This window comes from Lepidochelys kempii, chromosome 4 (assembly GCF_965140265.1).
Source record: "Lepidochelys kempii isolate rLepKem1 chromosome 4, rLepKem1.hap2, whole genome shotgun sequence".
Classification (NCBI taxonomy): Eukaryota; Metazoa; Chordata; order Testudines; family Cheloniidae; genus Lepidochelys; species Lepidochelys kempii.
The window spans coordinates 28,510,825-28,536,094 of NC_133259.1; the positions used below are offsets into that span (position 1 = coordinate 28,510,825).

The window sequence follows — 25,270 nt, forward strand, 5'->3', positions numbered from 1 at the left end:
TTAAAACTGAAATAAGCCACTCTCATGTAAGTGTCCATATAGGGATTCAACTGCACTGGTTCATGCTGGGGAGAACCTTTAGTAATAGCTAAAGTAAAACTGCACAGAGGTCTTTTTTTTTAAAAAAAAAAATAAAAGGTGAAATCAATAAGCATGCAACAATGTAATCATTGCCACATACGCAAGATGTCCTTCTCAGGCTACAGTATAATGGGAAATGAATGGAATGCCGAACAAAACTAAGCAAAAATATTACAGTGTCAAAATGAAGATAGAAATTGTAATGTTTTCTTCACCTTTAGAAATAGTTAAAGCAGGAGACCACTGTGATCTTAGAATATCGAGACAAATGCTGCCATTACTGTTAATATTTGGATGATAGATTCTTGTTGTAAATGCAACCTATAACAAAAAATAGAGAAGTATTTGTGTTTCACATATGCTAAATTGCATAATTAAGAGTTACACATAAGCACAGATAAGGTGCACCAGAAAGACTTACTGAAACATGTATTGTGGCTCTTTAGCCACCAAGCATTTGAATCAGATATTCAGCACTTACATGCTACTTTTTTCAATCACTGTACAAACATGAGTTATCAACACTTTATATAGATAAGTATCATCTCCACTTGTCTGGTAGTGAAGTTAAATGATTTGTTCAAGACAAAAAAGCAAAAGTGAAGCAGGGCTGCTTTTAGAACTCAGATGTTCCCGATTTCCATTCCTATGCTTGGCTCATTAAAGAGCATTAGTCTCACAAAGAAAAGACTACTTGCCTTAGGTGGTTTGAAAGGGTAGTCTGTAGGAAAGTGAATTGTCAAGAAGAATACGCCGCCTTGATATGGACTGTCATTCTGTCGAAGAAACATGTCCACTGTAATTATACTCCCGAATTAACTTTTGTGAGAAGATCCACTACTTACTTAGCAAGGCAAATCATTCACTTAAACACAAATAAGATGTTTAATCCACAATGTTAGCATTGAATTTTGATCATACCTGGGCTTAAAATTGGTGGAATGAGATAACTGACTGCAGCAAGTCAAGTTGGTCACTGGCAATGAATTTCCTCCTAAAACAATTGTGTTCTGTAAAGCCTTAGTTTAAAGCAGGGGTTCTCAAACTGGGGATCAGGACCGCTCAGGGGTCACAAGGTTATTACATGGGGCGGGTCACGAGCTGTCAACTTCTACCCCAAACCCTGATTTGCCTCCAGCATTTATAATGGTGTTATATATTTAACATGTTTTTAATTTATAAGGGGGGCGGGGAGGAGGTTCGCACTCAGAGACTTGCTATGTGAAAGGGGTCACCAGGAAAAAAAATTGAGAGCCACTGGTTTAAAGCAAGTGTGTCACATGCAGGCCAGAACTGGCCCTGACAGCTTCTTCCCTCTGCAATTTCAAATGTATCCAAACTGCAGCAGCTCAGAGAGTCAGAAGAAAGCTGGAGTGAGAGGAGCTTAGGTGGGAGTAAGTGCCTGACTAGCCACAAGTAACTGAGCCCTACTCCCCCTGCCCTTGTAGTAGTAGTTTGTAAGCCAGTTGCTGTCCTTCCCAGCCTTCTGCACATTCTGTTCCTGCCATCATCACTGCTTAGCCTTCCAGTCCTTTTTCTCACCACGTGTCTTGATCCCTGCCTCTGGGTTGCACATAACCATGTTCCTGGAAAATGCATTTTCTTCCCCTGCTCAGGGAAAAAGCAATCATAATGATAACCTCAAGTGGGGAAATTCTCAGGTTCAAGTGGTGGTGGAATTACTGCCCAAAATAGGGCAACAGAGAATACTCTCAAAAGATGGAGATTGAAGCAGTGACTTGAAGGCGCCCCCTCCCCACGGGAAGCAGTACATACAAAAAAAGAGGAAATTTTAGAAAAAGTAAAAGCTTTTATTAAAAAGTCTTTTTAAGTGCAATATTTAACTTTGCTGGCTAAAGAAGCACATTCCACGATAAGAATACAAAATTTGCCTACTGCCTTTTTAAACCTCACACACACACACAGGATTGAGCGAAAAAGTGTAATTTGACTCGTCACAATGGGTTTCACATATCTGGTTTACAGGAATACTGGAAGTTGGCTTTATTCGGTTTATCTATTTTTTAAATATTATATCCTTTAAGACCAATCTCTTGTTTACATACAGACTAGCCACATCCTATTTCTTAAGAATATATATTCTTTAATATCTGCAAGTGAAGCAGTGTGGCAAAAAGCCAATAGATAAGTCAAGGGGCAAAAATGTAATGCTAGAGTTGATACTTCAATGAGACAGCCTGGGCAGAGATTCAGCGTATCATGTAGTATTCACTGAAAAACTACTATATTGGCAAATGAGAAGTTCAAAAACTACTTCAACCCTTTTATTGTATACATGCTGGAGGCAAGTCTTAGTGGTTATTAAAATGAAGTAACAGAACTGGTTAGAACAAGTGTAGAAAATACCTCTCTGACAATGAGTACTCAATCCTTACTATTAGACTTCTGTGTCAGTAGTGGATCTCAGATGTGGAATATGTTAAGCCATCTACACTACCAATGCCTAGGCTGTCATGAAGGTATGAGGCCTACAACACCAGCAGACCACTAAGCTATTATCCTAAAGCAAGGATAATTCTATCTAAAATACTGCTCTAAAGTATGCACTCATGCTATTCCAAAGGGCATAACTAATAAATGCCTTTAAACTGATAGCACAAAGATTAAGTGGGAAGAGAGGATAAACAACTCTGAATGAGCAGGGAGAGGTAGAACAAAAGAAAATATTTCTGTATTTGAAGTCCAACTATACTTTTAGTGTTCTGTGACCATGCAGAGTCAATCATATAAGTATTACTCAATGACATACAATGGAGATCTTTCCATACTTTTGGAAGTTTACTTCAAGTATTAGTATAGCTATTAAGCAAACATTCTGGTCTCTCTGGAGTGCATACTTCGTTGCATTCAAAGGGATAAGCTAGAAGAACAAATCCAGCATTTGAACTCTGAACTGAAGACAAAAGGATTCTTTAGTATGCCACCCAAAAGAAGCTCTCCACTAACTGGTATCAAGAGAATACCTAAACCACATTGGATACATGTGTAAGGTCAAAGTAGTACATTAACACTGACAATTAAGTTCTACTCTAACATGAGTAAGGCCTAGTCTACACTTCATTTAGGTCAATATAGCTATGGCACTCAGGCATGTGACAAATCCACACCCTTGAGTCCAATAGCTATGCCAACCTAACCCCTGCTGTAGACCCAGCTAGGCTGATGGAAGAATGCTTCCATAGACCTAGCTGCTGTCACTCAGGTAAGCGGAGTTCCTACAGTGACAGGAAAACCCTTTCTACCATTGTAGTCTGCATCTATAACCCAAGGTTACAGCAGCATAACTATGGCACCTCAGCTACGCCACTGCAGAAGCCGGAATTTAGAGATGGCCTAAAAGTGTCACTGAAGGGGGTCCTTGTTTATTGGCACTTGACTCTTAAAATTTAAAAATCTGAGCAAACTTTGAATCAAATCAACTGCCAGCCTTGAGACAGCCTGGAATCTGAAAGTGTCCTAGTACCTTCTCATACCCCATTAATAGTGACACTGCAGGTGAAACAAGCCTTCAGTTACATACATGCAACCCCATTAGCTTTCAGTGTGGTTGTACAGGTGTAACCAAGACCTGATTTTGGCGTGCAGAATCTTATTGCTCATTATGCATAACAGAGAGAATGTAATCCAATGTTCAGATTCCAGGCTGAGTATGCACAGCTGGGAATTATATCACTCCACCTGTAAACTGAGCAAGTTTGGAGTTGTTCTAGATATGGAACCTTAATCATGTTAAGAATCTCTTTTTAGAGTAGAAATGCACATTAATATAATTGTCTTCATTATAAAAAAAGCTGCTTCCAGATCCCAAATACAAACCATGCACCAGTGTACTAGTTTTACTGAAGGAAGAACTTTGTTAGAAGGCATCTAGCCACAGCTTCCTGGAAGACTACTTAGCTATTAAAAAAAAAATACCCTTTAATCCAAATATGCATGTTTTTGAAAAGCTTGATAAAGTTATGTTTGGCCATTTGATATGCTTTAGTATTTCAGTGTTGTTTCCTAGAAGCTTCAACTACTTGGTTAATTGAAGTACTAAGAAGTCTAACTTGTAATGCACTTAATCCTCAATAAGGGCAAGGGGCTTTAGACCTTGTTCCTAGTCAAGTTATACAATCACATTAAAAAAATTCATAGTAAGCATGCACAGCATATTTTCCTCCTGTATGCACTCAGAACACTTTGCACTTCAGAAAACTTTTCTATTTTTACAGAAATGCTTGAAACCATGGTAAGCTCCACCAGTCCAAACTTTAGTTTTCCTCATCTACACGAAGGGTTTGCACCAGGGCAAACAGCTATATTGACAGCTGAAATTCTGCATGCAGACACGGCCCATGGGGGATCAGAACTACAGAAACCGTTTGGCATACAAACATTCTACATGACAAAACCTTGCACTGTGATGCAGGACATTTTCATTCAGGTACATGTCATGTTACAGAAGTGACACACCAACAACGAGGAATCTGCATAACTAAACTCACTTTTCCCCTCTCTGTTCTCAAACTGGCATTTTTGGGAGTGTCTAAATTAAAAGAGACTGGAGAAATCTGAGGACAGTTCTTGCTGAATAAGAATTATGATTTCAAGTTAGCATTAACATTCATGGGAGTCAGAATACTTACAGGTCCCATAATTGTGGCTTGCCAATGGAACACTAAAAAGGAAAAAGTCAGTATTATTACTTAGGTACTATACTCTTTTTGAATTAAAATCAGAACAAAACATTAAAATTTAATACTACTTACTATCATCTCCAACTGGACCTGCAGAACACTGTGCTGGAGGGTCTCGGGCTAAGTCACTAAGTTCCTAAATACAAAACATTGTGTTCAGAGAGAGTGAGTGAAGTGTCATTGCCACTGTCCAATTGGATGTACAGAAAATCCTTAAAATTGTTTTTCCTGGATAGAGAGAGAGAATGATTTGGCAAACCTATCAACAGGAGCAGTTGTGGTTGGTATTAGGAATGTCGTCACTGAAGAGTAACAAGACCTGCTAGCCCTGGCAATTTAAATAAGTTAGTAAATTGAGTGCTGATACTTAAAAAGTCAACAACAGAATTACCACTTGTAGCTTTTAGATACCCCAATGCAGGAAAAAAAATAGCATGGAGAATTAAATGAAGCCCAACAAATTTTTAAGATTTCCTTCCTTAAAAACACTTAACACCATAAGGAGCAAAGAACAGATAAAATGTCTTCACACTGTGCAAAAAAAAACACTGAATTTTATCATTTCTATTCTGGACAAACAGAAGCACAGCCGTTTCATTTCCTCTTCACCATGATGTAAAATAGATCCTACATATGGTAGTGATTTTATATATATAAAAGAGAGAGAGAGAGAGAGAGAGAGACCAACACCCACCAACAGATCAGTCTTTTCAGTTCACCTTTTAGAGGACAAAGGTTACAAAAGCAATACAACATGCTTTAAAAAAAAAATGCAATTAACAGTAACAATTTCACTGCAGTATGTTTTTAAAATCCTGAGAAATCTGAACAGCAGACATGGTTTCTCAAGTGGCGTCACAAAAGGGAATGAAAATAGGGATTAGAAAAAGATTTTAGTCTATTTATAGCAGCTGTGAAATCAAAACAGTAAAACCAGAAGTCTCAATCTCAGATTTCTCAGCTAAAATAGCAATTTTCTTGAATTTCACTGAACAGTGTCAACTGCCATTTATGTAGCCAAAAAGTCAGTTTACTTACTCTTAGTATACTAAAAGATTGCGGAGGGATTTTAAAAAAAATTCTTCACCGCTAACCTCTAAGACATCAAGAAGTCATGAGTGCAAGGAAAGCAAACTAGCCACCTCTTTCTATAACGCATTAGTGTTAGAAATCACATGTATTTCACTACAAGTTACTAAAACCAAGCACTTTGCTATATGTCAAAGGTTAAGAAACTTAGACTTGAGTACTGTGATGCACAGACATATGCAAATTTTGACGAGGCAGCTTAACAGCTTTTATAGCTGAAGTAGCTTTCACATTCATCTTAGTCTGTGGTGAGCTTACAAACACTTGGAATAAAAATATTTTTGACCAATTATGGTTTTAGCAAACTCACCACCTGCTAATACTTTAACAGCAAAGAGAAAAAATGCAGGCCAATATGGCATTAAAATTTTTTCAGGATTTCAATTTTCCTGTACCTTCAGTCAAACAAGTGTATCACTATGTAGGATAGCAGTTATTGGAAGGCACACAAAAAAAGTTAACCTATTTTTCTGTACTGCCTCACCTCTCAAAGTTTCTTCAAAATACTCTTATAAGCAGTAATTTTTTTCTGCTCCATTATGAAGTCGTGACAACATAAACCAGTTCACTTTGTACTATTTCCTTCAACACGGCAGAAAACTGTCTAGCAAAACAGATACAGTGTAGGTGAGGTAAGCCTTTTATTGGACCAACTTCTGTGGGGGGAGAGACAAGCTTTTGAGCCTCCACAGAGCTCTTCAGGTCTGGGAAAAGAAAAGCTCCATGGAAGCTCAAAAGTTTCTCTCTCTCTCACCAATAGAAGTTGGTCCATTAAAACATTACCTCACCCACCTTGTCGCTAATATCCTGGGAGAGAGACAGCTACATCAACACTGCATATAGCAAAACAGAGGTAATCAAAGTTTATCCCCTTCCCTCCTAAACGTTTAATTTAATCTGAGGTGTTAACGTCAAAGCTTAGTTCAGACCATCTATAGAGCTAATGTAAAGTATAGCAATCAACTGCAGTCTAGGCACTTTAACAAAAACAGCACAGGCAAGTTCACTATTTACCACCCCTCCCATTCTTTTACAATAGGTTATCTGACTTCACTCTAAATCAGGATATGTTATACTGGCTAGACTGGAATATTCCGTTATCCTTTATTTATGGTACTTTGCCATTGTAACTAGAAAGGCAAGTGAGGCATCTCTAAGTCAATCTAAGTCAGCCTGTATTTGTTTGCTTTTGCAACAAATCAGACAAATTATGGATCAACAAGGCCTGAATTTTATAGTTGGAGACTTCAAACATTTTGTATTGCAATGTTTCCCCTGCAGTTCAGTTTTGCCAAGCAATGGCAGAGTGAAATTAACAGTATTATGGAATATTTTTCTACTGCTATTCTGACATAGGGGCAGCCATTCTTTCTAAAGAAATCAAGATAAATCCCATGTGAAATGTCTTTAATTACTCAATTTGTGCATTTTCTCTATTAAATGGCAGAGATTCTTCAATTTTAAGAGGTTTTAGGTCTCTGCATCATCTAAAGATACATTTTCTGGTACATCATAATGTTGATAAGATCCCTATGTTGTTACAGGGTTGTTCTGTAAGGACATTCCCAACGGGCTAAGAAGTGGTTTCATTTTAATTCTTGAAATGATACTAAGGAAAGGAGAAGGAACGCCCTAGGTTCAACGTGTAGTCTCAATTCCTCTAAAAAGGCACGTGCGGATGAGAAAGGTGATTACATCCATGTAGATAAGAACGGTGACTTTTCTCAATGTCTAGCTAAAATCTGTGGAGTTCCACTAGAGAACCCCTCTATATACTAAAAGTGTCATAACAGATGATGCATCTACAGTGAGTAGAAGCAGTCTTATTGTGTTTAAAAACTGAGATACATTTATATTTACACTGTCACTGGGCTATCCATTTGATCTGGGAGAAGCAACGGATCTGTTGATATGTTGTGCTTTTATCAAAAAACTGTCAGCAGCACCTAGAGTTTGCAAAAACACACACAAAAATAAGGGAGATGGTACTGAAGGAGGAAAAAATTGAGGTTCGCACTGCAGCTTTACTAAGGTTGTAAGAGGTAAATCTCATGGACCAGGGAGACTTTCAAAGGATACTGGAGGTCTTCAGAGCAGTAAGTTCAGACTAAAAAGCAACTGAGACATGAGAGATCTCTTAGTGGAAGAGGGATTTTCTAATAAATCTAGTAAAAGAAATGCCAATACTTAAGCTAGGGGTAGAAACACCTGACTACCAGTGAAAGAAATCCCATCTAAAAAGAATGAAGCCGAGGACAATAGTTCAAAGCAAAGTGTATACGTAGACAGACTGTATGTGTATATATAGTTTAGCTAATATTAACAGTTTGAAAGTTATAACATTTGAGTTTCAGGACTCTTTACTCCTCAAGTCACACTCACCACAAGCATTTACTCCAATATGGAGGCACCCACTTTACCCATTAAGAAAATGGTTTTAGATACTGGTTAAAATGACTGTCAGTGTATAAGTAGCCTCAACAGTCTGAAGGACTATGGTTTTGGCTGGCCTACTGTGGTGATTATAAACCACGTCCTGATTTTAAACAAATTTAATGGGTAAAAATTCCAGTGCAGGAAGTATCATATAGCACATCACATTTCAACTGCTATACTAACATCAAACTTCAAAAGCCTCAAATACAAGATTAGGTTAACACGCCTGGTGCGCGCCTCCATTCCCTCATTTGGAAAGATGCATTTTTCATTCCTCGACTAGCTAGAACTAAATTTCGCAGCAAGGCCAACTGATTTCAGACGTGCTCCAGCAAGAACCTGAGAATTCTGCACAAGAGTCAATGTCAAAAATTTAAGTACATTTTCACATTTAATTACATTTAATATAATCAACCTAGTTGTTAGAACATAGATATTCAGGCCTGCCTGTAAAAGTCTATCCTTTAAGAACTTAGGTGTATTTTTTAATCACTTAGCTAGTTACAGGGGTATAAAAAACAAAGAATCAAAATCACATTCTGCCTGTGCATGCATGGGCCATCTCTCACTTTGGCTAAGCAGGAGCAACCATAAGATGGGAAGCGTAGGGTCACATCCTCACATCCCAAACCAGTCTCACTGAAATAAGGTGGTATTGGGCTGTTAGGAATACGATCCTGTCCTGATAATGCCCATCACCACCAGATAAAGAAACAGATCTTAAGATGGTTAAAGAAAACTAAGTTTGATAGCATCCCGTCTGGCAAGAAATCACTTATCAATTATTGTTGTTGCAAACCCTCATTTCTGTATTGTTTTATCGTTATGGCCTCCCATTTCTATTCTTAATCTGTCTAGTTCTCTAATTGTTTCTCTGTTGTATAATTAATTTTGCTAGGTGTAAGTTAATTAGGGTAGTGGGATATAATTGGTTAGAGAATTATATTACAATATTAGCATTTATTAGTTAGGTTGAGGTATAGTCGAGAATATTACTATAAAAACTGGGGTCAAACAGGAAGTGGAAAGGAAACAGGAAAATTTGTTAAGGGGGGAGAAAGGGGAACAGGGACGCAGGCCAAGGCTCTGCGGCATCAGAGCTGGGAAAGGAACATTAGGGAACAGACTATCGGAGTACAGAGATAAGCCCGACTGGTGTGAAGGGTTTCGGAATATGTTTGTGACATGAAGTGGGAATGTTCTTAATGTTTTTTCTGAATACTGTGTGGGTGCCTCCGTTTCCTCTATGCATTTCTTAATTATCTAGGTGGTGGGATATGGGTGTGTGATTGTCACAGAGCCCGAGAGGGCAGGTGTGATGCCATCTACACAGACACTGGGTGACACCCTGTCTCCCGGCAACTGATGACCTGGGCCACTCCCCTGCAAGGTGTCTACTGAAGGTATTGGAGAACAAAGATCAGGTGGCCTCCTGGCCCGAAAAAGAGAAAAGGCCAGAGGAGGGGTTGGAGGGAGTTTCAGTTTGGAGCTGGCTGGAGAGATGGGGGGAGGGGGAAGGGGCTGGGCTCCCCTGAACTGAACCTGACTGAGGGGTCCTGTTTTCTGTACCTACAAGCTCTGTTCCTGTTGTCTAATAAACCTTCTGTTTTACTGGCTGGCTGAGAGTCTCAGTGAATCACAGGAAGTGAGACTGCAGGACCCTGACTCCCCCACACTCTATGACAGCTTGCTTGGAAACTAACCCCAATAAATAGTGTTTCTCTCCTCCTGGTAATAGCTCACCTTACCTGATCACTCTTGTTACACTGTGTATGGTAACAGCCATTGTTTCATGTTCTCTGGGTATATAAAATCCCCCTACTGTATTTTCCACTGCATGCATCCAATGAAGTGAGCTGTAGCTCACGAAAGCTTATGCTCAAATAAATGTGTTAGTCTAAGGTGCCGCAAGTACTTCTTTTCTTTTAACCCCAATAAACATTGCATTGTCTGCACTTCGGACTTCTGGTCTTTTGCTGCTTGCTGTCTGTATGACAAGAACCAGGGAAGTGGGAGGGTGAAGGGAAAGCCCTCTAACACTAGTTTCCCCAACGTTTATAGTAATACTGAATTCTATATTATGGTATTCTCAAATTTCATGTGTTCCTCATTTATGTTACAGCTACATTAAAGAAGTTGTCAATGAAAAGAGGTATTTTGCAGATGGGTAGTTGAAAAGTTCCATGCTTGCTTTTAGAGATGCCTATCGCTATTATCTAAGCGCCTCCTCCTCCAGACAACCAGAAAAATCATGATGGCATATAGAACCTGGAAAAGTGTGAGGCCATTTGGGTTATGGCATTCAAGAAACAATTAAAGTTTTTCACACTAGGGAAGGCAAACATCTGATCTTTCCCCTCCTCCTTTGAGGGAAGAGCGTGGGCTAGGGAAGAGAAGGAGAAATAAAGAGAAATCAGAATAAATTTTAATTTTTAAAAAGCTGCCAGGCCTTATGAAGCACCATTCTGTAGTAATTTCTGTCTGCAGAAAAGGGTCCCTGTTTACTCTTCCAATATCTTGTTTGTGTCACTCTCTGCTTGATCCCTCCAATTTCTGTTCCTTTCTTGTTTCCCTTTGGTCTTGGTCTCCTCTTCCTTTTTTGGAAGGCATATTTAAGAATACTCCATTAGGATTCCTCAAAAAATCCCGAGTGGAGATTCCATTTGATGGGGAATAGACCTGCCTCCATCCTGAGTCCACTAATGATACCTTTTTTCAGTTTACAGGGACAGTTTTGAGAAACATGACCAGTATTTCCAAGCAGCTGAGACACTCATCTACAGAGATCTCAGACCCAGCTGGGAAGGAATAAATGAATGACCAGTCTTGGTTCAGAACTTGGATGTAATGCTACTAGATGGAAAGATTAGTCTTGTGATAAAAGCACAGGACTAAGAGAATCTAGTTTTCTGTCTGGATCGGCCATGGACTTCCCGTGTAGCTTTGGGCAAACCACCTCTGTATCTCAGTTTTCAAATCTATAAACATGTGATAGCCACATTAAGGATTAAATGTACAGCATTTTAAAGCACTAATTAAGGATTAATTACACTCCAGTGCTCCTGTTAGGGCACTATGGGGTGCAGTGTACTTAAGAAGCAGCACAAGTAATTTGCCCCTGTAGGGAAAGTTATGAACATGGCAAGGTAGTTGGGAGAGTGAAAAAAAAGACACCCTCAGTTATGATCCTCATGACAGATTTTAACACACAAAATCAGCATTTACTAAGAGTTTCTGCTAAATTTTTGGCCTAAAAGTTTTACAGTAACTTTGTATTAAGTAGTAATAAGGGAGAAAAGAAATGACAGCATTTCCCTAATATTCCATGTGTATATGAAAGCTACCCAGTGGTTTCAAGACAGGAAACATTTATCACTGTACTATAAAAGTTAATTGCTTATTATATTTGTGTAAAATGGCCAAGTCATTGTTGATGCTGGGAACCAAAAGTGAATTCCTTGGGTTTTGGACGTAAAGTAAACCAAAATTTTAATACTAGTTTTTGCACTACTGTATTTGAGCACATTTATAAGTGTGCATCACATGTAATTTCGAACACTGGACTGTGCTCCAAGTACACACCACTCTACAGAGTATAAATTTTGTAATAAAAAGACTAACTCAATTGAGATCCCTTTTTCAGATGTTATTTAAAAGGTTTGAGAGAAGACATCTGAAGGGAGAGCGAAGACCGCTCAGAGGACCAATGGCACAGCACTTGTGTGCTAATACAGGCCCATACATTGAGTACAGTTAAGAACATTTCATAAATATAGCAGCTAATGTAAGAATGTTTAGAGACCTGATAAATTAAGAAGTTAGTCTGTTATGCAAGGTGTCTTGCAAGATTCTATCTGTCCACCCTTCTCTCCCTCACAATTAGAGTTTGCATTCCACATCATAGCTGCTGCCCCTCCCTGGTCCAAGTTGAAATACTATCTACTAATTCAACATGAATGCCAGCTGACTTCACCCCATGGATTCTAGTGGGCACCTTTTTCTCTCCTACTGTCATAAAGTGTAATAATCTAATGGGGAGTTTAAGACTTGTTTTTGAAGATTAAAAAGTTAAAACAGATTTATTCATTAGAAAAATGCATTGCAGTCTTCTGGTAACTAGTTAAAAAGGCACAATAGAAGAGGCTGAATTCATCTGCTAAAGTTTCAAAGAAGAATTTGTTTAAACTAAGAATGAGAAATTACAGATCAAAATGTAATTCCAGGAATATTTAAGCCCTAGCAAAAAGGCATTTTAAAAATCACAGAGCCTTCTCATAGTACATTAACTTGGCACTTAAAATGTCAACACCCAAGAATGCATTACAACATTAATCTCCACTCATTGGTTGAGACTTGAGGACTACTCTGTGAAAGGAAGGATTGGACATGTCTAAAAAGAGGGATAAGAATAAAAGAAAATGTAAGTCCGTGTTTTGAGATTAAAAATGGCAGTGTCATCCAGTGACTAAGTTAAATGCCTTTCCCATAACATCCACTCATAGCAGCCATTAGAGTACTAGAATTAGAGCAGAAGACCAGATTAAAAAGCCATAATAGTTCCAGTGCTACTCATACTTAGATGGGGTCTCAAATGCAAGTATAACTAGCAAAAAATATATACAAAAGGCCAGTTACTTGGAAAGTAATAAAATATAATGGAACAAAATCCATTATACTTATTACAAATAAAAAATTAAAAACAAAGGAGTAGACAGATATAAGCTGTGACCTAAGAAACAAGTAAGTCACAAGGGTTAATATTTACATAAAAAAAGCATTAAATTATTAAGAAAGTAAACATGGGCTAAAGTGACCAGAGCAACCAGGCAAGGAATAAAGCCATTGTACAAAAACAGGAACAGAAAACACTGAAAACAAGCCCGAGGATCACTGATATCTAAAAACACCACATTTTCATTCTTATTAGTTTGCCAATACATTCCATACCTTTCAGGTATGTTCCCGTTTTGTCTTTAGAACTTAAGCTCTTCAGGGCACAAACTAAGTTTATGCAGTGTCTAGCAACGTGGTCCTGATCAGGCCTGGTGGATGCTACCATAGTACAATTGTTACATACAAAAAGAAAAACCCCACTTTAAAAGAACATTAAGCCTATAATTCAAATAGTCAAAAGTTAGGAAGTGTCAGACTTCAGGTGCAACTTTAATTCAGCTACAGTACCTTGTACATGTGCATGAATTATGTTAGTCTAATTATGATCACAAACTATTTAATTGATAGGACCCTTGCCTCAATCAGTGCACAGGATTGTGTGTAGTTGAAGACCTGCCTCATTTGTTATAGAAGTTAGAATGGGTACAGAGAATAAGGCGGGGATTACAGGAAGAGAAAGGTCTCATGGTTATGGCAGTTGAATGGCACTCCAGAGAACTGGATTCTATTCCCACTTTTCCACACACAGTTCCTGATGCTGGGCAAATTACTTAAACCAAACTTCATAGGTGACCACTACCCGTTTTCTTCATTTTCTGAATGCCTAACTCAAGACACCTTGAGCTTGATTTGCAGACGTGGTGAGCACTCAACTGCAACAGAAGTCAGCTGCAGTTGTGCTTTCAACATATCCAGCACTACAAAAAAGCTAAGTAATCTTTTTTTTCAAAAATGGCCATATGCATCTCAAATTAGGCATGCAATATGAATGTATGCTTTCAGGCTTAATCTCTTCGCTTCAATTCACTATACATAAAATTGGTTTATCCCTATCTCACAAGAGTGTTGTGAAGACAACTTCATTAATGTTTGAAGCACTCAGATGCTACAGTAGCAGACACCAGAAAAAGCCTAGGAGGAAATTAATAAATCTGAATTCAGTGCAGTTTGGACAGTGTGCAGAAAATAAGAACTAGGACCACATTTCTTTTTATCCTTATCATTCAGTATATCGAATGGCTACCCATTCAGTGAGTACTGTCCATCCTGTGAATCTAAATGAACATTTCTCTAATTTGAGAAACTGCAACCTTCACATACAAGAAAATCCCTATACTAAAAACATTTCCAAGTTTTTTTTAAAAAAGTAAAAAACCCCAAACTGTATCAGGTGGAACATACTGACACCCCCCTCCTGCCACAGGTCATCAGCAGAGCTGGAACCTTTGAACCACAGCATAGACCACCACCTGAGGTTCCAGCAGAAAGCTGTTATCCTCTTTCAAGCAGCCATGGGGTGGGGGGGGAACAAATAAGACTCACTTAGCCATGAAACACACTGCTAGTTTGCTAGACAGCGGAAGACTGTTCAAACGCAGGAATTCATGGTTCAATTCTAGTTTCTGTAGGTGGTTCTCTCTACTCAGACTCTTCTGTTCCCATCCCCCAAGCCTCCTTGTTTTTCTCTGCTCCTATCCTCCCCCCCCCCCCCCAGATCCTATTGTCCCCAACCCTCTGCATTTGAGTCAAGTTTTATCCTCCCTTCTCCATGCTGCTTGGGAGCCAGTAGAGGGAGCTTTGACAACACAGGATAGAGTCCCCATGTTCTCACACTGATGCCCCTGCAACTAGTTAAGTACAACTGAAATACAGAATCCTGCTCAGGCCCTTGTGTCTTGGGCTGGAGGATGCTCAGTGCCAATCAGAGAAATTTTCTGCCAAACAAACAAGCCTTTGTTAAATGGAATAATTGTGATTTTTCATACTGGTAGTTCAGCCAAGCTTGAATAAATTTTCCACAGAGACAGCAAATTTTCAATTCCCTGTAACAAAGCATGAAGACACTACAGCTTCTCAGAATATTCTGAAAATGTTTTATAATGGGAATGTTAGGCAACGTAACTTGCATTTTTTAGTGAACACACCCCACTATTTAGATCGGGGTAGGCAACCTCTGGCATGCGTGCCAAAGGTGGCATGCAAGTTGATTTTCAGTGGCACTCACACTGCCCGGGTTCTGGCCACCGGTTCGGGGGGCTCTGCATTTTAATTTAATTTTAAATGAAGCTTCTTAAACATTTTTAAAACCTTATTTACTTTACATACAATAGTTTAGTTATATATTATAGACTTATAGAAAGACCTTCTAAAAACATTAAAATGTATTACTGACACACGAAACCTTAAATTAGAGTGAATAAATGAAGACTCGCTACACCACTTCTGAAAGGTTGCCGACCCCTGATTTAGATTCACACTAAACCTCATGTCAGCATGTCACTTGATTTACTTACCCAGGATTATTTTATTTTAAATTTTGAAGTATTCAAGGTCAATTTTTGAAATTCTTAGTGCAGCTTTTCATTCATGTGAGGCCTAGCTACCACTTAACAAGTGGCTGATTTCTTATGAACCCTGGAATGAAAGCTCATGTACATGGGAAATTTTGCCATTTGAAATGGATAACTATACTACTGCTACAGATATATTGTTGTAACTTCCAGCGTGTAAACGTTCTGGAAGACTGTCCACACAGGAAGTTACACCAGTACACCTGTAGGAATATATATTTTACTCCCGGGAAGTTCAGTCAGCTGATATATCAACTTGAAATACCAAATTCCCCACCCTCAGGCAGGACCATCCCTACTCTCTGAAAGGCCCTCTGATCTGCTATTGTGAAGGGATCAGAAAAAGTTATACTGTAGGCTTTATGCAGGACAGCATCTTCACATCTCCCAAGTGTCTTCACTAAACAGCTGAACTTCTGGTTTCCTCTCAAACCTTCCACTTAGACCCACCCCTCTTGGGGGAGGGGGAAGAGAGAAGAGAAGAATTTGACAGCTGCCCAAACGCTCCTCAACACACAACTATGTTTTTTTGATCCCTCTGCTTTTTTCATCTCAGCTGCAGATTGCATCATGCTCCTTTTGCCACATATAATGCTTCAAGCAGCAGAAGAGTGAAACTAACCAGGTGTAAGGAGAAAAACCTGTTTCTCTTCTCTCCTCACCCATAGTAGTCAGAGACAGTTATGCCCCTGCTGCTTTTAAGGGAAGTGAAGCACGTGTTGGAGCACAGACTGCAACACCAAAACAAGGTAGCTGAGATAATATCTTTATTGGACCAACTTCTGTTGGTGAGAGATGCTCTTTTGAGCTTACAGAGAGCACTTCATCTGTGTAAGCTCAAAAGCTTGTCTCTCTCATCCGCAGAAGCTGGTCCCATAAAAGAAACTACCTCACCCAACTTGACTCTAATATCTTGGGACTGACACAGCTACAACAACACTACATACAACAATGCAACCAAATTTTGCCATTTGAAATTAAAACTCCACAACATGAAGAAAAATGAAGCACAACTTAACAGCGACATCAACTTCATGAGTAAATGCAATGAACAAAACATAACTCTTGACCTCTACAGACAAAACTAAAATTGTGCTGAACAGCTCTGCAGACAGACTTCTTAAAAACTGAGGAATCACTTACTGCACCTCACGTACTCCAGAAAGGATCACCTCAGACAAGAAACCACCACATGTACATGGGGAAGAAAAAAGGATCAGGAAAGTCACCTGAAAATCATGCAAGAAATCCAAAACAACTATCAAGAAAAGCTGATGACAGCCATCCAACACAAAAACAAGAAGCAGAACCAACCACTCTACAACCTACAAAACTCCACCTCCAGGAGAAACCATGGCACCAATACCTACTAAATGAACAATACATGATGCCCAAACATCTATCAAGACCACCACTAATGAACTGAATTATCTGCACTTTCTAAGGGTATGTCTACACTGCAATTGACAACCCACAACTAGCCTGTGCCCTCAGACTCATAGGGTTTGGGATAAAGGGCCCTTAACTGCAGTGCAGACATTTGGGCTTATCTGGGCTTCAGCGGCAGCTCTGGGACCCTCCCACCTCACAGGGTCCTAGAGCCCGGGCTCCAGCCTGAGCATCTACACGACAATTAAACAACCTCTTCGCCCAAGCGCCAGCCAAGGGTCTTTAATTGCAGCGTAGACATGCCCCGAGGGACTGAACTTCTGCTCTGTCACAGAACTGGATACCAGACTAAGAGCAGGTCTACACTGCAATCGATGACCTACGTAATTACTGCAGGGACTGATGTCTACACTACCCTCTTTCTGCCAGTGGTGTGCATCCTTACCAGGAGCACTTCTACCGACTGAAGAGGTACAGTCTCGGAGGGAGAGAAGGGTGGTTCTGAGAGCCAGGATTCTCACCTCCCTGCTCCTATGTGGGAGCAGGGGGGAAGCTACCTGAGGCTTCTCACCTCCAGCAGGGAGATCTGCACCCGGAGTCCAGTCAGCTGCTGACCCCAGGGGACAGCAGGGCTCCCAGAAGGGAGCCCAAATGGCAGGCCAAGCCAGAAGCCTGGGTGGCAGCCTAGCTTATAACAGAGACCCAGTAGCAGCATGGCTGGGAGCACTATAGAGGCTACTGTGAGAGGCAGTAGCTATGTCAGTGGGAGAAAGTCTCCCGCTGACATAGTGCTGTCTAAACCAGCGTTTAGGTCAGTGTAACTTGCCTTGCTCAGGTGCGTGGATTATTCACACCCCTGAGCAACGTAAATTATACCGAAGTGGTAGCAAAGACAAGCCCTGAGTAAGTTTCCCAGACCTGAAAAAGGGGTCTGTGTAAGCTCGGAAGCTTGTCTTTCACCAGCAGAAGTTTGTTCAATAAAGAATATTACCTCACCCACCTTGTCTCTAATATTCTGGAACTGATATGGCTACAATAACACTGCGTACACCAAAACAATTCATTCTTGGCCTTCACAATTACTTTCAGAGGCCCACTGTCCTTTAAAATAGGCAGGTGGCATTTTTTGTTAATTGTGGCTTTGAAAACAGAGTTTCTGTTTAATCTCAAAAAGCATGGACAGATTCTTTGTCACCACCATACTATACAGCTAGACCCCATTTGCCGAGACCCTAAAAGCCAGCTCAGAGTTTAACCGATTCCAAGTATAAAGAAAGAATAACACATACTGGAGGATCAAAGTGACTGGAAGGCTATCAGTGCAATTTCTAGCAAGCTGAAAAGAAAAGGTTTAAAATTAGTTGTGTGCTGACCATTACTATTTCGTGAAATCTGGACCTTAATTCACGTTTTAGAAAATATTTGCAGTTCACTCAACCAGGAACACACTGGAATCCAAGAATTTTAAAGGTAATCTACAAAAGTATTTTAAAACATTTTCCTTTTCAGGTGTTTAAAGGTTGCCTGAAATATTTATTAGTCCTGGTCTACATTACAGGGTTCGAGCGACAGAAGCTGCCTTGCGTCAACCTCACTAAGGAAAGGTCTTCCCTTAAATTTGGCTCCCACAAAGGTAAGTGCCTCTCTATGCCGAGTTAGTACTATACCCCCATGTCCCCATGCGACACAGAGTCACAGCTGACGCAATTAGGTTAACACAGTGTCAGCGTAGACACTGTGCTGCTTGCGTCAACTATTACTGGTTTTCAAGAACTGTCCCACACTGACAATACAATTGATACACGTGCTCCTGGTAAGGATGCACACCACTGACCCAAGCAGCCAAATGTGTACACACACACAAGCTATTTAGTATCTGCAGTAGCTGTATGCTGACATAAGTTAGCTTGACATTTTGTAGTGTAGACATGGCCTTAATCTTTAAGCTGAAATATCAGAAGTGTCATGGTCTTGCTGGAGAACCTGTGGGAGTTCTCAGGAATATTTATTGTAAGATGTAACGCATCAAGTGAAGGGGCCAGAGTAACAAAGCCTTCATTTATCCAAAATACTAGCCACTGTAGTTAATGACCTGTTAACAAAAACAGTGACAGAAAATCCCTTTCCCTCTTCTTTATCAACTTTCACTCTTTGCTCTTGCAATGCACCCTTTCACTAATTCTCCAGCAATAAGCCTTTTCTGAACTGAAGTATTTTACAAAAGAGGCATTACCACCAATTTAGCTGAAAATATGGTAACATCAGAGGTAATTTTTTTTTTTTTTTGTAAAATCCCTGGTGTACATAATGGCCATAGTCTTCCAGCCTAGATAGGGCTGGAATGTCAAAGGTAATAATGAGAAGAGAAAAAGTCTAAAAACCTTTCAAACTTCTGTCATAAAGCAGCAAAAAAGAAACAACCTCAAAGTTTGTGCTCCAAAGATGACCTACAAAGAGATATCTTATTGTTATCAATTGCTTTTTCCAGGATCTCTTCTACTGCTTAATACCATTTTCTTACAACACCACTTATTTGCCCAACCTTTTAACAAGCACAAATTCCCCAATTCCTGTAACAAGCTCAAAACCTTGCCTCCAAATCACATGATAAAGGCAAACAGAGCAAATCATTGCTCAAGCTATAAACAGGACAACAAGGATTGCTATAGAGTGGCAATTCTCACCTTATTTGGAAGGAAGCCATTTTAAGAAACTTCAGCGACTACTTTTAATACCTCAAATAGCTATATGGTACTAAATAAAGTAACTAAGAACTACGGGACCTCTTTTTCAGCTTGACATATTGAACCATCGTGGCATCTCAGTATAATTTTTCTTAGCATTTCTTACTGAAGACCAATCCAATTGACGCACAGGAAAGGTAATTTATTGTAAGAATGTTCTAGAGGTGGGAAAATCTGTTTAAATTCTGTTGAAACATTTGATTAATTTAAGGGGACACGTAGTTGCTTCTGAGTTTGAATTGTTACAAAATCTAAAGTTACTAAAACTAAAAGATTAGACAAAACTTCTGTCTCGTCTCCCCCAATTTGTGTACTCCACATATATGTATACAGTGCTATCAGAGTCAATTTCACTATTTGCCTTGCATAACCAGTTTTCCTTTATTTGCTGTTTGAGAACCCTACACAACAGAATAAAAACTTAAATTAGGAAAATGACAGAACAAAAATATGTTAGAGGGGCTCTAGAACAAGACTAATTTTTAAAGCATGATTTCAAGTTACTAACCCTTTATCAGTGGTTAACGGACAACTTGCCTCAACAAATCTGAAAAATATTCTGCTTCATATATATATATTTTTTAAACACACTGTCACTCACTAGTGTCCTCTGGGCATTAAATGCAGTGTACATCCTCCATTTGAATCAGTTTTTTAATCCTGCTCCTGCGCTCTCTCCAAAATTATTAGACTGAAGAAAAAACTTTTCCTGCACAATATTATGGAATCTTTGGTCCCATGGTGCACAAACAGATTATAAACGTTTTAATTTCCTTGTTTTAAGAGTAGTTGCCATTAAAATGGTCTGATGTAGTCAGATTCCCATTAGATCGGGGTGGCCACCCTGAGCCTGAGGAGGAGTCGGAATTTACCAACATACATTGCCAAAGAGCCACAGTAATACGACAGCAGCCCCACATCAGCTTCCCCTTCCACCCACCAGCAGCTCTGCTGATCAGCACCTCCCTCTCCCTCCCCACACCTACTGATCAGCTGTTTTCTAGCATGCAGGAGACTCTGGGAGGGAGGGGGAGGAGCGAGGGCATGACAGGCTATGGGGAGGGGGCGGGAAGGGGTGGAGTGGGGTCAGTGCCTGTGGCAGAGCCAGAGGTTGAGCAGTGAATACCCCTGGCCCACTGGAAAGTTGTCGCCTGTAACTCTAGCCCCGGAGTCGGTGCCTATACAAGGAGCCACATATTAACTTCTGAAGAGCTGCATGTGGCTCTGGAGCCACAGGTTAGCCACCCCTGCATTAGATCAATACCATCCCACTTCTTTGGGCAGAAACTGACATAGTATTTTGCATTGGGAAATAATCTCAAATTGCCACTAAACTGAAAGCTGCCTAGTACCTACAGTACATTGGTAGTAATGTAATGTGCTTATATAAATAAGTGTGAAAAATTAATGCAGTCAGTTATAACATTTTCATCTATTTCTTCCCAAATACCAAAAGTCAGTATTCTGTTTTAATGTTAATTTAACCCTCAAACAAGAAACCAGTAGTTTCAAGGTTAAAACTGAAGACTCAATGACTTGAAGATTCTTTCCTAAAAAGTTACCCAAAATACATAGCCCAATGTTGTCAGCTATTCTAAAATGCAGCTTCAAAATGGTTGATGAAGTGCCAAGTCCATATTAGATAGCCTTTGTAAATAAATTTTAAAAAAGTAGTCTTATCCTGAATCCCAACTTCTTGGAACTAATTTCTATACATTAGCTAGACCTGAAAGTCAATTTTTACTTACCTGCCAAGCCCCAAGTTTAATGTTTTGGTTCACTTCAAAGAGCATGGTCCATAACAAAGGAATCAAAACAGATCAGGGATTGAAAGAAAATGCCTCCCCTTTGGGTGTTTGTGCTGTCATCTGCTGAAGACAATGAACTCTGACCTTGGCACGTAAAATTTCTACAGACTTACAGGTTAGACTGAATCAGGTATATACAATTACAGTGCTCTGAGGTCCTGGACTTGCATTTTGCAGCCCTGGACTAGTGCCAAGCACATACTATAAGGAAGCATGGAGTTTCAAAGTCTGATCTGTTGCACCACAAAAATCTAGAATCTGATGTCTGGATGATCTTGCCATTTAAAAGCTGGGGATCCCAGCTCTTCAACCACTAAAGCTAGAGACGGCTGCTTTGTCACTGGTGAGACAGATCTTAAATTCACCTCATTTGTTTATGATTTTATTTTCTTATGCTTCGATTTTAGCATCAATTCTCCTGAGAGCACTAGAAAGCACCTCAAAATCCCAAATTACAGATAAAGGATTAATCTAACTATAATTGTCTCAGATGACAACTGCTGAAAATCAAGTCACAACTGTAAACAGAACAAATTGAGGCATATCTTGCAGCCTGGTTTGGCTACACTAGTCAAAAATGGTTACCATTTCCAACCTAACTAACCCTGGACAAGAAAGATTTTAACCCCTGGACATACTTGTATTATTAGTCATGTTTATTACAACAGTGCCTAAAAACCATCTAAGAATGCAGCCCCATTTTGTTAAGCACTGTAGACAGTCCCTACACCCCAAAGATCTTACAATCTAAATAGACTTCTTGGTACAAAATTACTTTTAAAAATGTGCTAAGGCTCCAAGTAAAATATCAGGTTAAGTATAGACTATGCATCTGAAAGTTTGTCTTGATTTATGCTTGATAAATTCCTCAGCCCTACAGAAGTCTGAGTTCAGGATGCATTTCACTTGCATGAGTTGGTGACAAAGCGTACCAGGGAGTCTCCCAGCTGCATTTTAATTTAAGTTTAATATCATCCACTGTTACAGTGGAAACAAGTTTTGGTAGCAGGTTTACCAGAAACTATTTTGAAAGTGTTTTAAGAGTGTCATTTTAATTCAAATCTACACTTCTCCTACTTATAACAGTTTTGAATTTAAGAGTTGTGTTATTCTTGAGTGCAAGCAATAAATTAAGACACAGTAACCACATTATGCTCCTGTTAGATAACCAAACTAGTAAGTCAAGCCACCAGACCTCCTCCACAGTAAGAGTGTCAAGTTACTGTAATATTTAAGAAAAAAAATATGACAAACCCTAATCATTGTATCCAAAATTGACATTTTCAGTGTATGATTTAAGGGCACTATGAGTTTCTGGCTTGTTGGCAAGCTGTAAAGTGACCAGGAGAAAAATAATCCATCCAGTCTCAAAATATTTAAAATGCCATAATGCTTGTAAGTACAGATCAACACCAATTTAGAGTTTAAGCTATTTATCTTTAATCATGCTTGTCATTAAGACCCCAACAGTTTGGGAGCGTGGATGCTGCACAATAACACTAAACCTTTGTTCCACAGGAACGTCATAACTGAAATTAAGATTTACAAGTTATCTAAACCCCACCCTCTGCCACTAACCTTCCTCTCAGGAAAGGCTGGACTGCCATCACCCCAACATTTTTTCTGAGTTAGCTGTGAAGTTGGTTACTCCACCCTGCTGGATTGTGCAAGGACGAAATTCTCAATACATCACACAGTCTTCCGCCCCCAATAAAGCAAGAGATGAGGTAAAAAGCCATTCCTCTACATTATGAAAGTAGTGGGTTTGCAGGGGGAAGGGGAAATCTAGAGGAATAGGAGCAGCTGCTGCTATATAGTGTGACTTGACGGGAGCGTGAACGTGTGTGTGTGTCATGTTATTGCAGAAACCAAGAGACCCGGAAAGAGCCTGAACTAGGCAAACCCGCCGCCATCTTACAATGCGGGAAAGAAGTTACACGGCAAGGAAGAGAAACCAATCTGGCCGGGAGGCGGATTCCCCCCTTGGGAAGGAGCGACCCAGCACTGACTGTCCCTGCGATGTAAACACAGCCACAGCACAGCCGGGGAATCAGTAACAGCAGCAGCGGAAGCGATGGAGGCGAGAAGCCGACACCATCTCCGCGCCGGGTGACACTGACATTTAGAGCCCCTGCCCTGGCCCTCCGGACAGCCCACAGCGTCCCCGCGGGGCCACCGCGACCTTCCCGGTGACTGCGACAAAAGGGGCTCCCGGGCGACATCACCCGCCCTCCCCACGCAGCCAGCCCGAGCCCCGGAAGGAGATCAGCCACCCCCCTGCCCGGCAGGCCCCCTGCTCCTCACCGCAGACGAGGGTCACCCGCCCCGGCCGGACGCCCCCCTCACTCCCCACCACAGCCGGGGCCACCGCGCACACACCAGGCAACGCTGACCCCTTCCCGTCCGTGCGGGACCCAATAACCCCGAGCGACAGCAACACCGCCCCAGGGACTCGCCCCCGCCGGGGCCTGACGCGCAACCCGGCGTCGGGGAGGGGGGATGGGGGGCAGCAGCGCCGTCTCCCCAGCCCGCCCCTCGCTCACCTTGTTGATGCGTTTGAGCGCCATTGTGTGTGTGTGTGTGTGTGCGTGTGTGCGCGCGCCGCCGCCGCCCGCCGGGCCTGTCTCTGCGCCGCGGTGACTCCGGGCTCCGCTCGCGCTGAGGGGGGAGGGGGGAGAGGTGCGTCTCTCCTTCCTCCGGAAACAGCCAGGGGCGCCCGCCCGCACGGAGCGCAGCCGCCCAGAGCCTCCTCCCGACGGGCGGGCCCGGCCCCTTCTCCGGAGATCGCTGGCTGCTCCCTGTCCCGCCCGGGAGAGAACAGACGATGAGCTGAGCCGAGCCTCCGCCGCCACGGAAGAAACCGAGCTCAGCCCCCTTGCACACCCGCCGCCGGTGGCGAGGCCGAGGAAGAAAGGAGGGGACGGCAGGCACCGCCCCCTGCTCCCGGGGGCGGGTCACTGAGGAACCTCGCCTGCACCCCCCTCTGACTGGAGCGGGGGAGGGACGTGCTAACCGCCGCCGCCTGGGAATCCGCGCACGCGCTCCCGAGACTGATGGGGGGGAAGTCCGGGGGACAGGCTCAGACTCGTGCAAGCTGCGCGCATGCGCCTGCGAGTGCTGCGGGGGTGGGGAGGGAAGAGAGGAAGAGCGCATGCGTTCCTGTTCCGGGGTGGGGAAAGAGGTGCCGCTTCGCCAATCAGGAGCTCGTCGTTCCCTCTTCGCCGACAGTGTGAAACTGGGGCTTCCGGGGCATTAGGCAGGGCCCCGTGGGCGGTTTGTCCGTCGCTCTGCGGGCTACGGAGCAGCCCGCAGAGCGAAGGGTCTTGCCGGGCCGTCGATGCTGCTGCGAGCCCGGCTCGTGATCGCTCGCTCGTCCCCGCCCCGAAGGGGTTCGTCTCTGCGTGTACACAAAATGGCCGTTGCGGCCGGATCTGCGTTCGTGGTTGGCTAACCGCGTCCTGGTATCCCTCCGCTCAGCCGCCGTGAAGGGGAAACAAACCCCAGCGCGGCTAGAGGAGGAGTGGCAGGAATGCCCCTCCCCTTCCTGTTTGTTTCCCTGTGTCCTGGGTGTGTTTCCGGGTCCGTGTACGTCCTGTATAGGCGCGGCAGGTTTGCGCCTCGGTGGAGTGGAGGTCAGTCCTGTCCCCAGCTGGGTTCACCTGGCCCAGTTACACTGGGGTATAGTTACGCTGCCTTGCTTGGGCTAGGATTGTTGGATGTACAGCCACATCTTCAGCAACGGACTTCAAAGGGAAACTGCAGAACTAACATTAATTTGC

At 41.7% G+C, this 25,270-nt stretch overlaps 1 protein-coding gene across 1 annotated transcript in view; it reads right to left on the minus strand.

Annotated features, from left to right (window-relative positions):
• The window catches only part of UBE2D3 (ubiquitin conjugating enzyme E2 D3), a 29,024-nt gene extending 4,509 nt beyond the window's left edge, over positions 1-24,515 (minus strand). Inside the window, exons 1-5 of the mRNA XM_073340812.1 lie at positions 24,035-24,515; positions 4,854-4,917; positions 4,731-4,762; positions 780-857; positions 297-402 (exon numbers count right to left, since the gene is read on the minus strand). Coding sequence (XP_073196913.1) covers positions 297-402; positions 780-857; positions 4,731-4,762; positions 4,854-4,917; positions 24,035-24,058 — 304 coding nt within the window. The 5' untranslated portion in view covers positions 24,059-24,515. The remainder of the gene's footprint in view (positions 1-296; positions 403-779; positions 858-4,730; positions 4,763-4,853; positions 4,918-24,034) is intronic.
• Between the last annotated feature and the right edge of the window lie 755 nt (positions 24,516-25,270).